The 13,896-nt window shown below is 29.7% G+C and overlaps 1 protein-coding gene across 1 annotated transcript; it reads left to right on the top strand.

Moving 5' to 3' along the window:
- The first annotated feature begins 271 nt into the window (after positions 1-271).
- On the top strand, positions 272-2,865 carry LOC133799331 (uncharacterized). The gene is made up of 4 exons (XM_062237351.1): positions 272-1,323; positions 1,431-2,175; positions 2,254-2,553; positions 2,806-2,865. The coding sequence occupies exons 1-4, from the start codon at positions 272-274 to the stop codon at positions 2,863-2,865; spliced, it is 2,157 nt and encodes a 718-aa protein (XP_062093335.1).
- The last annotated feature ends 11,031 nt before the right edge of the window (positions 2,866-13,896 follow it).

Here is a 13,896-nt window from a genome sequence, read left to right as displayed (position 1 = left end):
TTAAATTTTTAGCCATTGAATGTTTGAGGTTTAAATTTTGTTGTAAAATAACATTATTATCTTCATCTTCACGATAAAACATCTTTTGCATTACTTTGATTCTTCTTATTGAGTCACAAATATTATTGACACTTAGTTTTGCAAAAATTGTGTTTGCCTTGAGATGAGTGAAGTTAAGGCAAAAAGAATATTGAATTGATTTTTTTTTTTTAATTTCTATCCAAGATAAAGCAATAAGCTCTCATGGTTGTGTTATTTTTTATTGCAGGGAATGGATAAGATAATGTTATTTGTAGTTTTTAACGGAAGATGGAATGCAAACAACAAATACATTGATCATGAAGTGAAAATATTGATGGTGGAAAAGGATATCAAGTATGAGGAATTGGTAAACAAGATATACAAAGAGCTCAGATTGAATGAAAGATTGATTTCAACAAACTTGATTTTTGATGCAAATATGGGTACAAGCAAAGGAATGAAGATAGAAAGTGATGAGAATTTACAAGTTTATCTAAACTTGAACAAGACTGTGGAAGAGTTGAAAAAATGTCCTCTCATCGTTATCGTTGAAGTAGAACAGAGAAATCAAACCATTTCTTTGCCAAGAGAAGCTAGCATTCCATCTGCTTTAGCAAGCAATGCAACAAGTCAAAGTTTGACTCTCACAGACCCCAATACAAATACTGCAAGCACTAGCAAGATGAAGAGCGCCTCAACACAAGAATCCAACAAATTTACAGAACATGGGCAAGAAGCTCAATCACCTCTCCATGTGTTGCCGAATATGGAGATTGAAGACATAAGACTCAATTATGTTTTCAAGAATAAGACTGATCTAAAACATACACTTGCAAAAATAGCCATCAAGAAACACTTTCAGTACAGAATTCAAAAATCATGTTCAGAAGCATTTTGGGCAAAATGCATAGATGAGAATTGTGGCTGGTATGTACGTGCAAGAAGCTCAAAAGTATCAGACTACTTTCGAGTTATCAAATACCATAAACACCACACATGCTCCTTAAATCACAGAAATTTTGAAAATAGACAAGCAAGTGCAAAAGTCATCAGTAGTTACTTCAAAGATAAGTTTCGTGACCCAGGATCAACCTATCGACCAAGGCAAATAATAAGAGACATGAGAGATGAACATGGGGTAGGTGTAACATACAATAAAGCTTGGAGAGCAAAAACACTTGCAGCTGATGATGTTAGAGGGTCAAATGAGGAAAGTTATGCATTGTTGCCTTCATATTTGTATATGCTACAGTTGGCCAACCCAGGAACTATCACAAGAGTATGTAATGATGAAGAAAACAGGTATGAATAATATTTATGATTTGCATTCCTATATTAAAGGCTTTACTGATTACAATCCATATCTTACATCTCTAGGAATTGGTTGTTTTTTTATTTAAATTTTACAGGTTTAAATACATGTTTATTGCTTTTGGGGCTTCATTACATGGATGGAAGCAATGTAGACCAGTTATAGTGGTAGATGGAACATTTTTAAAGACGAAATGTGGAGGTACATTGTATGCAGCTTGTGTTAAAGATGGAAACAATCAAATTTTTCCGCTCGCCTTTGGAATTGGGGATTCAGAAAATGACAATGCATGGATATGGTTCTTTACAAGACTAAAAGAAGCAATAGGAGAACGAGAAAACTTGTGCATAGTATCTGACAGGCATAAAAGCATCAAAAATGCAGTTGAACAAGTGTATCCTGGTGTATATCATGGAGTTTGTCTTTATCATTTGAAGCAAAATCTAAGGACTAAGTTTAGGGGATTACATGTGCATGCCATATTTGAAACTGCTTCAAGAGCGTACTCAGCTCAAGAATATTATAATGCCATGGCTGAATTACAGAAAATTAGCCCTGAAATGACCACTTATCTTTTGGAAGCAAAACCAGAAAAATGGGCTCGGCCATTCTTTCCAACGAAGAGGTATAACATTCTTACAAGTAACATTGCCGAATCTATAAATGCAGCAATTGTGCATGCAAGAGAATTGCCTATAACGTCGTTAATAGAAGCTATAAGAGAGATGCTTCAAAGATGGTTTTCAACAAGAAAAGAAGTAGCAATTAACCAATTTGTTGAGGTGACAAAATGGGCAAATGATGAAATGGAGATCAAACTTGATGTGGCATTTCGAATGAAGGTATGTTATTAAAGTTACATTTATTTTCTTTTTGTTTGTATTTTAAATTTATTGCTTAATAATTGTATTGTTTCACAGGTAGATGCAATTGATGCAATGAAATCTAGTGTCACATATGGTGATCGAGTGTTTGTTGTCGACTTGGAACAACATATGTGCACATGTAATGAATTTCAACTAGAGGGAATTCCATGTGCACATGCTATTGCAACAATTGAAAGCAAGTACTTGGACAAGTACAAATTTTGCTCAAATTGGTATAAAAATTCTGTTTTGAAAGAGACATATGCAGGATCAATTAATCCTCTTCCAGATAAAGATGATTGGAGTGTCCCAGATGAAATTATAGGAGATAGCATGAAAGCTCCAAAATTCAAAGTAAAACAAGGACGTCCCAAGAAAAAAATAATTCCATCAACAGGAGAATTTCCCAAGCATGTTCGAACAGTCAAGTGTGGAAATTGCGGAATATTGGGGCATAATAGAAAGAATTGTAAAAGCCAACCAATTCTAAAATAAGGATAACATTGAGTTTTGAATTGCATACATATCATGATCATTGAGATTGATTATTGTCCTTGAGTACAGTGCATTATGCATGAAAGCATGAACTGTTGTTATCTGTTGCAGTCTAAAGACTATAAAGATGCAATGTTATACATATTTGTTGCGTTGTGGACTTGTGGATAAGAATGTTTATACATTTATTAAAGTACATTTGTTTTTTATTATATTATTATCTATTTAATTTATGAAAAATAGGAATTGATATTAGTGAGAGATGAATTTAACAGAAAAAGGTTATAAAAGATGATAGATTATCATCTTTAAATTATGACAAATTTATCAGTTAATCTTATTTATTTAAGGCTTGCGGTTTAAATTTCTAGGCAAGGTGTTTAAATTTAAAACATAGGGGTTTAAATTTTAAGCTTAGGGGTTTAAATTTAAAACATAGTTGGTTAAATAGAGTTGGATTATAAATAGAGCTTAATGGATAAAAATTTGATACCATTTAGCCTTGGGGTTCAAAGTTTGATTCAATTTAGCCATGTGGTTCAAAATTTGAAGCCATTTGCATTGTGGTTTAATGTTTTATGAAAGTGGTTTAAATTTAAAGCTTAACAGTTTAAATTTAAAACTTTGTTGTTTAAAAACACTTGGATTATAAAGCCTTTAGGCAAGTGCCATTTCCCCGCCGCGGCGCACAGAACCTTTAGACATTAGAGCCGCGGCGCTCAGAATGAAACAAAAAATAGCAATTATTTGTCACTGGGCGCCGCGGCTCTACTCAATATGGGCCGCGGCGCACAGTAACACCTAAAAATAAAATATATAATTTTTTTTTTTTTTTTTTTGCCACTAACAACTTCTGGTCTAAAATTTTTGACGAATAAAGAAATTAGGTTTAAATTTAAAGGTTTGGGTTTTAAAATTAAAGTTTAGTGGTTTAAATTTAAAAATAATTGGTTAAATAGAGTTTGATTATAAGAAGCGCTTAATAGATAAAAATTGATACCATTTAGCTTGGGGTTTAAAGTTTAAGGCAAGTGGTTTAAATTTAAAACATTGAGGGTAAAAGAGACTTGGATTATAAATAGAGCTGAATGGATAAAAATACATAAATTTTAGAACAAAATTTTATAATATTTATCCTTGGGGTTCAAAATTTGATGTCATTTAGCTTAGGGGTTCAAAATTTGATTCCATTTAGAGTTGTGGTTCAAAAATTGATGCCTTTTTTATTGTGGTTTAAAGTTGTAGGCAAGTGGTTTAAGTTTAAACCTTAGTGGTTTAACTTTAAAACATAGGGGTTTACATTTTAAGCTTAGGGGTTTAAATTTAAAATAGAGTTTGTTAAATATAGTTGGATTATAAATAGAGCTTAATGGATAAAAATTTGATATCATTTAGCCTTGTGGTTCAAAATTTGATTCAATTTAGCCATGTGGATCAAAATTTGAAGCCATTTGCATTGTGGTTTAAAGTTTTATGAAAGTGGTTTAAATTTAAAGCTTAACAGTTTAAGTTTAAAACTTTGTTGTTTAAAGATACTTGGATTATAAAGCCTTTAGGCAAGTGCCATTTTCCCCGCCGCGGCGCACAGAACCTTTAGACATTAGAGCCGCGGCGCTCAGAATGAAACAAAAAATAGCAATTATTTGTCACTGGGCGCCGTGGCTCTACTCAATATGGGCCGCGGCGCAAAGTAACACCTAAAAATAAAATATATAATTTTTTTTTTGCCACTAACAACTTCTGGTCTAAAATTTTTGACGAATAAAGAAATTAGGTTTAAATTTAAAGGTTTGGATTTTAAAATTAAAGTTTAGTGGTTTAAATTTAAAAATAATTGGTTAAAAATAGAGTTTGATTATAAGAAGAGCTTAATAGATAAAAAATTGATACCATTTAGCCTAAAGTTTAAGGCAAGTGGTTTAAATTTAAAACATTGAGGGTAAAAGAGACTTGGATTATAAATAGAGCTGAATGGATAAAAATACTTAAATTTTGGATCAAAATATTATAATATATATCCTTGGGGTTCAAAATTTGATGTCATTTAGCTTAGGGGTTCAAAATTTATAAATTGTGGTTCAAAATTTGATTCCATTTAGAGTTGTGGTTCAAAATTTGATGCCTTTTTTATTGTGGTTTAAAGTTGTAGGCAAGTGGTTTACATTTAAACCTTAGTGGTTTAAATTTAAAACATAGGGGTTTAAATTTTAAGCTTAGGGGTTTAAATTTAAAACATAGTTTGTTAAATAGAGTTGGATTATAAATAGACCTTAATGGATAAAAATTTGATACCATTTAGCCTTGTGGTTCAAAATTTAATTCCATTTAGCCATGTGGTTCAAAATTTGAAGCCATTTGCATTGTGGTTTACATTTAAAGCTTAGTGGTTTAAATTCTTAGGTAAGGGGTTTAAATTTAAAGCTTAACGGTTTAAATTTAAAACTTAGTTGTTTAAAGACACTTGGATTATAAAAATAGCTTAATGGATAAAACTTTTAATTTTGAGATCAAAATTAGATACCATTTACCCTAGTTGTTCAATATTTGATGCCAATTGGTTTGAGGTTTACATTCTTAGGTAAGTGGTTTAACTTTAAAGCAAAACGGTTTAAAATTAAAGCTTAGTGGTTTAAATAGACTTGGATTATAAATAGAGCTTAATGGATAAATTTTTTAAAATCGCGATTAAAGAGGTTTAATTTTAAAGTTTAGTGTTTTAAATTTAAAGCTTAGTGGTTTAAAGAGACTTGGAATATAGATATAGCTTAATGGATAAAAATTTATAAATTATGGTTCAAAATTTGATTCCATTTAGCCATGTGTCAAAATTTGATGCCATATGGTCTGGGGTTTAAAGTTTTAAATAAGAGGTTTAATTTTAAAGTTTAGGGGTTTAAAGTTAAAGCTTATTGGATTAAATTTAAAACATTGTGGTTTAAAGATACTTTGATTATAAATATATCTTAATGGATATAACTTTATAAATTATGAATCAAAATTTGAATCCATTTAGCATTGTGGTTCAAAATTTAAAACATTGTGGTTTAAAGAGACTTGATTTATAAGTAGAGCTTAACAGATAAAAATTTATATTTTATTTTTCAAAACTTGATGCCATTTAGCATTGTGGTTCAAAATTTGATGCCATTTAGATTATTGTTTAAAATTATAGGAAAGTGGTTTAAATTTAAAGGTTAGGAGTTTACAATGTTTATTGTTCAAGAAAAATAATTGCTATTTAAATTTTTAGACAAACGGTTTACATTTAAAGGTTAGGGGTTTATATATAAAACTTAGTAGTTTAAATTTAAAACATTGTGGTTTAAAGAGACTTGAATTATAACTCATATGTTAAAGATTAGTACCACTTGGGAAGTAATTCTCATTGCTAAACTCATATGGTAAGTTTATGATATCAAGCACAAAAACTCAGAGTTCCACAACTCTTGATTTCAAGGGTCAGTGAGCATTAAAAACATTCTTAAAACAAAAAGTATTGAGAATCATATTTTGTTGTTGTGTTCATACATGACACAAGTTCTCTGCTGGAGTTTCATGACCGTGCTTCCTCTTGTACCCATGATCCCAAAATTCTAAGGCCATCTTCCTTCTCATATCAACAACATTGTTTGGACCAATTTTGAATGGAGACATCCCCATCATTAACAACTCAGCCATTTTTATCACGTAAATACCACAATCAAACCTGCAAATTGGTAAAAACAAAATTCAACAGAAAAAATTGAGGAGAAAAGAAAAACTCAGCATACAAATTAATTGAATCTTAACAAACTCACGTGTTATTCTGAAAAGGAGATTCAACCCATGAGAACCTAAAATCCTCGCACATAGGTGCATAATGTTTACATTTTTCATGGAAACCCAAATAATCCAAAATGAATGGAAGAATTCTGCAATATTTCTTCACGTGTGTTTCAACATCTTCGTTATTGGGACTATTAAATGAGTCATAGATATAGATAATCTTTTTATCTATATGTAAAACACCTAAGCTCCAATGATCTAAGTAAATCCCCCTTCCTTGTGGAATAAGAAATGGCATGAAAACAAAGTCAACTTCAAACCATGACTTTCCAAATTTCAATATTTTTCCCATAATGAAATCAATAATAGCCTTCATTTTGGGACATGGATGCTTTATCCTTTTATGTTGATCATTTTTTTTTACATCTGAAATCATCTTTCTTAAATGAGCTTCATCACAACTAATTAGGCTCATGTAGTGATCAAAAACACAACTTGTTGTAGTACATTTCCGAAATGAAGGATAACAAGTATGAGACAATGCCTTCTTTCGCAAATAGTAAAAAGATATATCAATATGCTGCAAAAAAAATATATAAAAAAAACATAAAATATATAATCCAATTATAACATAACAAAATTGAAAATGAAAACAATCTAAAGTATGCACAATATAATAATAAATGCTAGATAGTATAAAATCTTACATCGTTATTGATGAGACCTTCTGCATCACACAAATCAAAGAACCACTTTTTGTTGTCAATTTCTATTCCTCCCAATGATAAAGGTGATTTTAATTTGGCATGAAATGCAGCATATGGAGATGATTTACTTCTACAAAATCAACAAACATTTATAAAAAGATATATATAAAATAATAAAAAAAAATTGAAAAGAAAACACAAAGACAATTCATTTACCTTTTCTTACTCATACCATGAGTGTACCACTCCAAGAAGAACGAAATTGCTTCTGGAACAGGCATAACTTCATATTCACTCTCAAATGGAAATCTGCCTAAGAAATGACAAGTATTCGTTGCTTCTGTAGAGTTCACAGAAGAACAAAGCAATTCACTTGGTTCCACAATAGTTGTCATGGATGGTGGGGAAGCCATGATTGCACTTGAATCATCATGATCACTTGTCATTTGCTTCACTTCTTTTACTTCTTTTTGTTCTTCTGTTCCTCTAAAGTTCTTTGCAATATTTTCTTCCTTTTGATAGAATTTTTCATTGACAACCTACATATCAAAAAAATCAGCAACTACAATTAAAAAAAAAAAATTAATACATGTTTATGCAAGTATCATCAAATTCAAAGTTTATACTTGTGGGGCACTTTTTACAATTGACAGAGAAGGAGGAATGCATTTTGGATTGCTAGGAACAATCTCGCCAGTTGATCTCAACAATGTAGAAGGTTTTTTTATTTTCTCTAAAATTTTAGAAATATTTGGTGGTTGCTTGCCATGTATGCTCCTCTTATTATAATTTTCTCTTTGTTCAATAGGGGCGTTGCTTGCAAAATTCATGCATTCCTACAAATAATAAAAGATGAAAGTTAAGAACATGATAATTAAATGAAAATTAACACAAAACTTTATTGAAAAATAGATAATATTTTAAATTTGTACCTTTGGTTGAGGAACACATTCAGGACTACTTAGAAAAATTTCACCACTTAACAAATCATTTATGCATGCTTGCAAATCCTCTTGAGCAGATAACTTTCTAGTTTTCTCTGAAACTTTGGAATCTTGCACATATTTCAAACGTTTTTTGCTTCTCTCTTTCACTTGTTCTCCTTCTTCACGTATGCATTTCTTTAAATCATTTTGTTTCACAAATTTCTTAATTAGTTGTTCATAATCTTCTATTTGTTTCTTCATGGCATCTGTATCTTTCGTTCTCTCATCAATTTGTGCCATGCATATATTAATCTGACCAATCCCACTTTTAATTTCAACAACATCTTTTTTTATTTCAATGATCTCCTCTTTGAGCTCCTAGGAAAAAAATCATAGGTGATAGAACAAATTAGAAAAAAAAAAATATATATATATACTAAAATATAAACCGCAAGTCCTAAACAAAAATGAAAAAAAAAAGAACATACATTATTAAATTATGAAAAAATAGTAAATAATATAAATATACCTTCAACATTGAAATAATTTCTTCATCAATTGAGCTACTTTTTGTCTTGTTACTCATCATTGAGGGGTGATTGTTTGCATCCATGTATATTCCTCTTTCAAGAATTACTGTGTCAGTAAACATACCATTAAGGTGTAATGACTCTTTTTCCGCACTAGATGGAGACAAACAAACATAATCAACCTATATACATAAAAATAAGAAAATCAATGAACAAAACAAAATTGTTAACAGTACAACAATTGAAATTAATTGAAGAACAATACTATAAATATAAATATATATATGAATACGTACTTTTGATTTTTGGAAAACTTTAGACCAAATTGATCGGAGATTGTTCACTTTAGTTGACTTCCAATTTAAGATTCTAGGGATTTTTGAACTTACACGAGCGCCAAACAAAGATCCCAATGATGGAATAACCTCATAACCCCACACTTGGAAAGCCACAGGGAAGCCGCACAACTCATAATTGTTTTTTTGCAAATCCAAAACACTTGAAATACTCCCAATAGTTTCATTGAACGAACGACGACCCCATGGATAATTCTCAAACTTTTGTTCATCATCAACCAATTTCAAAACAAAATCATCAACAAACCTGTCACCTCTTTTACTTTCTAAAATATTTTGCACAATATGTACTTTAGCTATCTTAACGGCATCTTCGTCATCTAATTTTGAAGACATGAGAAGGTTTTTCAAGTCATTTCTTGAGATTGATGATTTCCCAGAGAAGTACTTTTCTATTAATCTATTGGGTTGAACACTATAATCAACATCAGTATGAAGTTGGGAACAATTTAGACCAGTTATTAGAGCAAATTCTTCAATTCCAAACTTTGCTCTTTTCCCTCCAAAGTTCATTCGGATGTCTCTTCTACTAGAGCTACCCTCCTCATGAAGAATTAGAGAATGAACAATCATGGAACAAAGTTTTAGGTTACTATTAATATCTAAGAGAAATCCCAAGCATGAATCCTTTAACTTTTCAAATTGAGCATGAGTTAGAGAATTCTCGATACAACGGAAATTGAGTTGATGATCTTGAAAATTAACTTTCATTTGATTCTTAGCAAAAATCAGCTTATTTGGACTTAAATTTTGCACATAAAAATAAAAAAAATAGAAAACAAATAATTAAATCGAAAACATTATCTTCTTTGATTTTTTAAAGCAAAAAAAGAAACATATATAAACAATGTAAAATTACCTTGAAAACATTCAATTTTTTATGATAATAACCTGATTTCCTATTCTTCTTCTTGATATGAGCTTTCTTTGCCATATCTTACATAAAAAGCAAGCAAAAGATATAAACAACATGTTATTAAAATAACACTTCCAGCTTTAAAATATATATATATAAAAAAAAAGAACAAACAAAACACATAATATTGAAGACATTTTCATACATTTAATCATGGAATTTAATGTCCTATAAATATAATAATATTAAATCAAAATCACATATTCTCAGGATTATACAAACTGCAATTTAGTTAAGACATTTTGTCAAACACTTACAAGGCATGAAAATCAATTCAACAAAAGAGTAATAAAATCATTATTCTTAATAATATACAATTGAATTTCAGTTGAAGTATTTTGTCAAACAGATACAATGCATGATAATGAACTAAAATCAAAGCATTAAAATAATCATTATTGGATGCAAGGATAAGTTAAGTGAAACAATGAATACATATATATATATATACAACGGAAAAAAAACAGAATATATTTTACAGTTACTTGCATCTATTAACATTGTTAAATTTTAATTTTCAGTTAAGATTCAAAAAAAAGACACAGAATAAATTTGCAAGAAAACATTGAAAATACCTTGTTAGAAGCTCAACTTTAGCTCAAAAATCCTCTAATAGCTTCGAATATGGACGATCAAAACAAGAATGGTTGTCCTCATAAAGGGAGGGTCAAACCAAAGCTATAAATGAAATGTTGAAAATGGAGAAGAAGATAATGAGTTTAGAGCTAAGAATGATTTGGGAAAACACTGAACTTGGGTTTGTGAAAACACTGAAAATATAATAATAATACAAATACGTAAGGGGTTATAATACAACACACTTTGGGCATGTGAAGAATGTGCCGCGGGTTTTTGATCTAATCATCGCGCCGCGGCGCGCATAAAAAGGAAGGCTAGAGCCGCGGTGCGCCGGTGGGATAAAAATAAAGCATTTTCATGTAGCTGTGCGCCGCGGCTCAAAAATATATGGGCCGCGGTGCACAGTGAACACATATAACAAAATATATAATTTTTTTTTTTTTGCCAATCACAACTTGGGGTCTAAATTTTTAACCAATAAAACAGTATGTTTTAAATTTAAAGGGGGTTGGTTTAAATTTTAAGCATAATGGTTAAAAAGACAATGTTTATGATATAAGCCTAAATGATTATAACTTAAACTTTGAGGATTAAATTTGGATGCCATTTAAGATTAGGGGTTTAAATTTTAAGGCAAGTGGTTCAAATTTCAAGCCTCGTGATTTAAATTTCAAACCTAGGGGTTTAAAGATACAAGGTTTACAATCTAAGCTGAAAAGGATAAAAAAATTGTAAATTGTTGCCTAAATTTTAAACCATTAGGCTCATGTTTTAAGCTATCCAAGTCTTGTGGTTTAAATTTTCAAGCAAGTGGTTTAAATTTTAAGCCTTGTGGTATACATTTAAATCTTAGTGGTTTAAATTAAAAATATTGTGGATTAAGTGGTCTTAATTTATAATTAAGGCTTGATGGATAAAAAATTATCAAATTGTGGTTTAAATGTGATGCCATTTAGCCTTGGGATACAAAATTTGATGCCATTTGGTTTGTGGTTTAAATTTTTACGAGAGTCGTTTAAATTTAAAAATTAGGGGTTTAAATTTAAAACATTTTGGTTTAAAGAAACTTGGATTATAAATAGAGATTAATGGATAAAAATTTATAAATAATGGTTCAAAAATTGATACTATTTAGCCTTGTAAATCAAAATTTGATGCATTTAGTCTTGTGGTTCAAATTTTTTAAGCAATTGGTTTAAATCTAAAAATAGGGGTTTAAATTTAAAGTTTAGTGTTTAAATTTAAAAGGTTGTGGTTTAAAGAGGCTTGGATTATAAATAGAGCTTAATGGATAAAAATTTATAAATTGTGATTTAAATTTGGTGTCATTTTGCCTTGTGGTTTAAAATTTGATGCCAATTGCTTTATGGTTTAAATTTCTAGGCAAATGGTTTAAATTTAAAGCTTAGGAGTTTAAATTTAAAGCTCACTGGTTTAAACTTAAACTATTGTGGTTTAAAGAAACTTGGATTATTAAGAAAGGTTAATGAATAAAAATTATATACCATTCAGCCTTGTGGATCAAAATTTGATGCCTTTTAGATTGTGGTTTAAAGATTTAGGCAAGCAGTATAAATTTAAACCTTAGGGGTTTAAATTTAAAGCGTAATGGTTTAAAATTAATAACATTGAGGGTAAAAGAGGCTTTGATTATGAATAGAGCTGAATGGATAAAAATTCATAAATTATGGATCATAAATTGATTATATTTAGCTTTGTGGATCAAAATTTGATGATATTTAGCCTTAAGGTTCAAAAATTTTTGCCAATCACAACTTGGGGTCTAAATTTTTAACCAAGAAAAAAATAAGTTTCAAATTTTAAGGGTAGAATTTTAAATTTAGACGGTGTTGGTTTAAAGTTTAAACATAATGGTTAAAAAGACAATGTTTATGATATAAGGCTAAATGATTATAACTTAAACTTTGAGAATTAAATTTGGATGCCATTTAAGATTAGGGGTTTAAATTTTAAGGCAAGAAGTTCTAATTTCAAGCCTTTTGTTTAAATTTCAAACCTAGGGGTTTAAAGATACAAGGTTTACAATCTAAGCTGAAAAGGATAAAAAAATTGTAAATTGTTGCCTAAATTTTAAACCATTAGGCTCATGTTTTAAGCTATCCAAGTCTTGTAGTTTAAATTTTCAGGCAAGTGGTTTAAATTTTAAGCCTTGTGGTATACATTTAAATCTTAGTGGTTTAAATTTAAAATATTGTGGATTAAGTGGAATTAATTTATAATTATGGCTTAATGGATAAAAATTTATCAAATTGTGGTTTAAATGTGATGCCATTTAGCTTTGGGGTTCAAAATTTGATGCCATTTGGTTTGGGGTTTAAATTTAAAAATTAGGGGTTTAAATTTAAAACATTTTTGTTACAGAGACTTGGATTGTAAATATAGCTTAAAGGATAAAAATTTATAAATTATGGTTCAAAATTTGATTCCATTTAGCCTTGTAATTCAAAATTTGTTGCATTTAGCCTTGTAGTTCAAAATTTTTAACCAATAGGTTTAAATATAAAGTTAGGGGTTTAAATTTAAAGTTTAGGGGTTTAAATTTAAAAGGTTGTGGTTTAAAGAGATTTGGATTATAAATAGAGCTTAATGGATAAAAATTTATAAATTGTGATTTAAATGTGATGTCATTCAGCCTTGTGGTTCAAAATTTGATGCCAATTGGTTTATGGTTTAAATTTAAATCTTAGCGGTTTAAATTTAAAGCTCACTGGTTTAAACTTAAATCATTGTGGTTTAAAGAAACTTGGATTATTAAAAGAGATTAATGAATGAAAATTATATACCATTTAGCCTTGTGGTTCAAAATTTGATGCCATTTGGTTTGTGGTTTTAGGGTTTAACTTCTTTTTTACCTTTTTGAATCTAAAATCGAAGCATGGTATTGTATGCTGGTAAATAACAAAACAGTTCAAATTCACTTCAAATTATTTTTCTTTCTTTCTTTCATTTTTTAGTAATTATCAAGCTTGAATAAATTTTCTGTTTTGAAATTGATTTGAAACCTTTATTCTGAATTGATATAAAGCTGAAGTGAAAGCAGATTCAAGAGGATGAATAAAATCTACATAACATAAATATATAACTCAGTTTCTGGCACAACCACTTGAGCTTTTGGGATGCTAACAGCTAACTTGTATTAGGAAACTTGAAATCTGGGGTTGCAGGCATGGCATTTTTCAACATACTCCAGCATATCAGACCTAACTTGGAGCAGAATTTAGCTGTTTTGAAAATGAATTGGCCTAACAAGAGAAATAAAATAATAACACAACATGAGAATGGGAAAAATCTCAGGGGTCTCTGGGAATTGATCTTCTTGGCAACTGATAAAAATAGAAAGAGAATTTTGGACCAGCCATTACTAGACAGTTAAAAAGGATATTTAAGAACAAGCATAAATTG

Source organism: Humulus lupulus, chromosome 9 (genome assembly GCF_963169125.1).
Source record: "Humulus lupulus chromosome 9, drHumLupu1.1, whole genome shotgun sequence".
In the NCBI taxonomy this organism is placed as follows: domain Eukaryota; kingdom Viridiplantae; phylum Streptophyta; class Magnoliopsida; order Rosales; family Cannabaceae; genus Humulus; species Humulus lupulus.
This window is presented reverse-complemented; position numbering and strand designations above follow the sequence as displayed.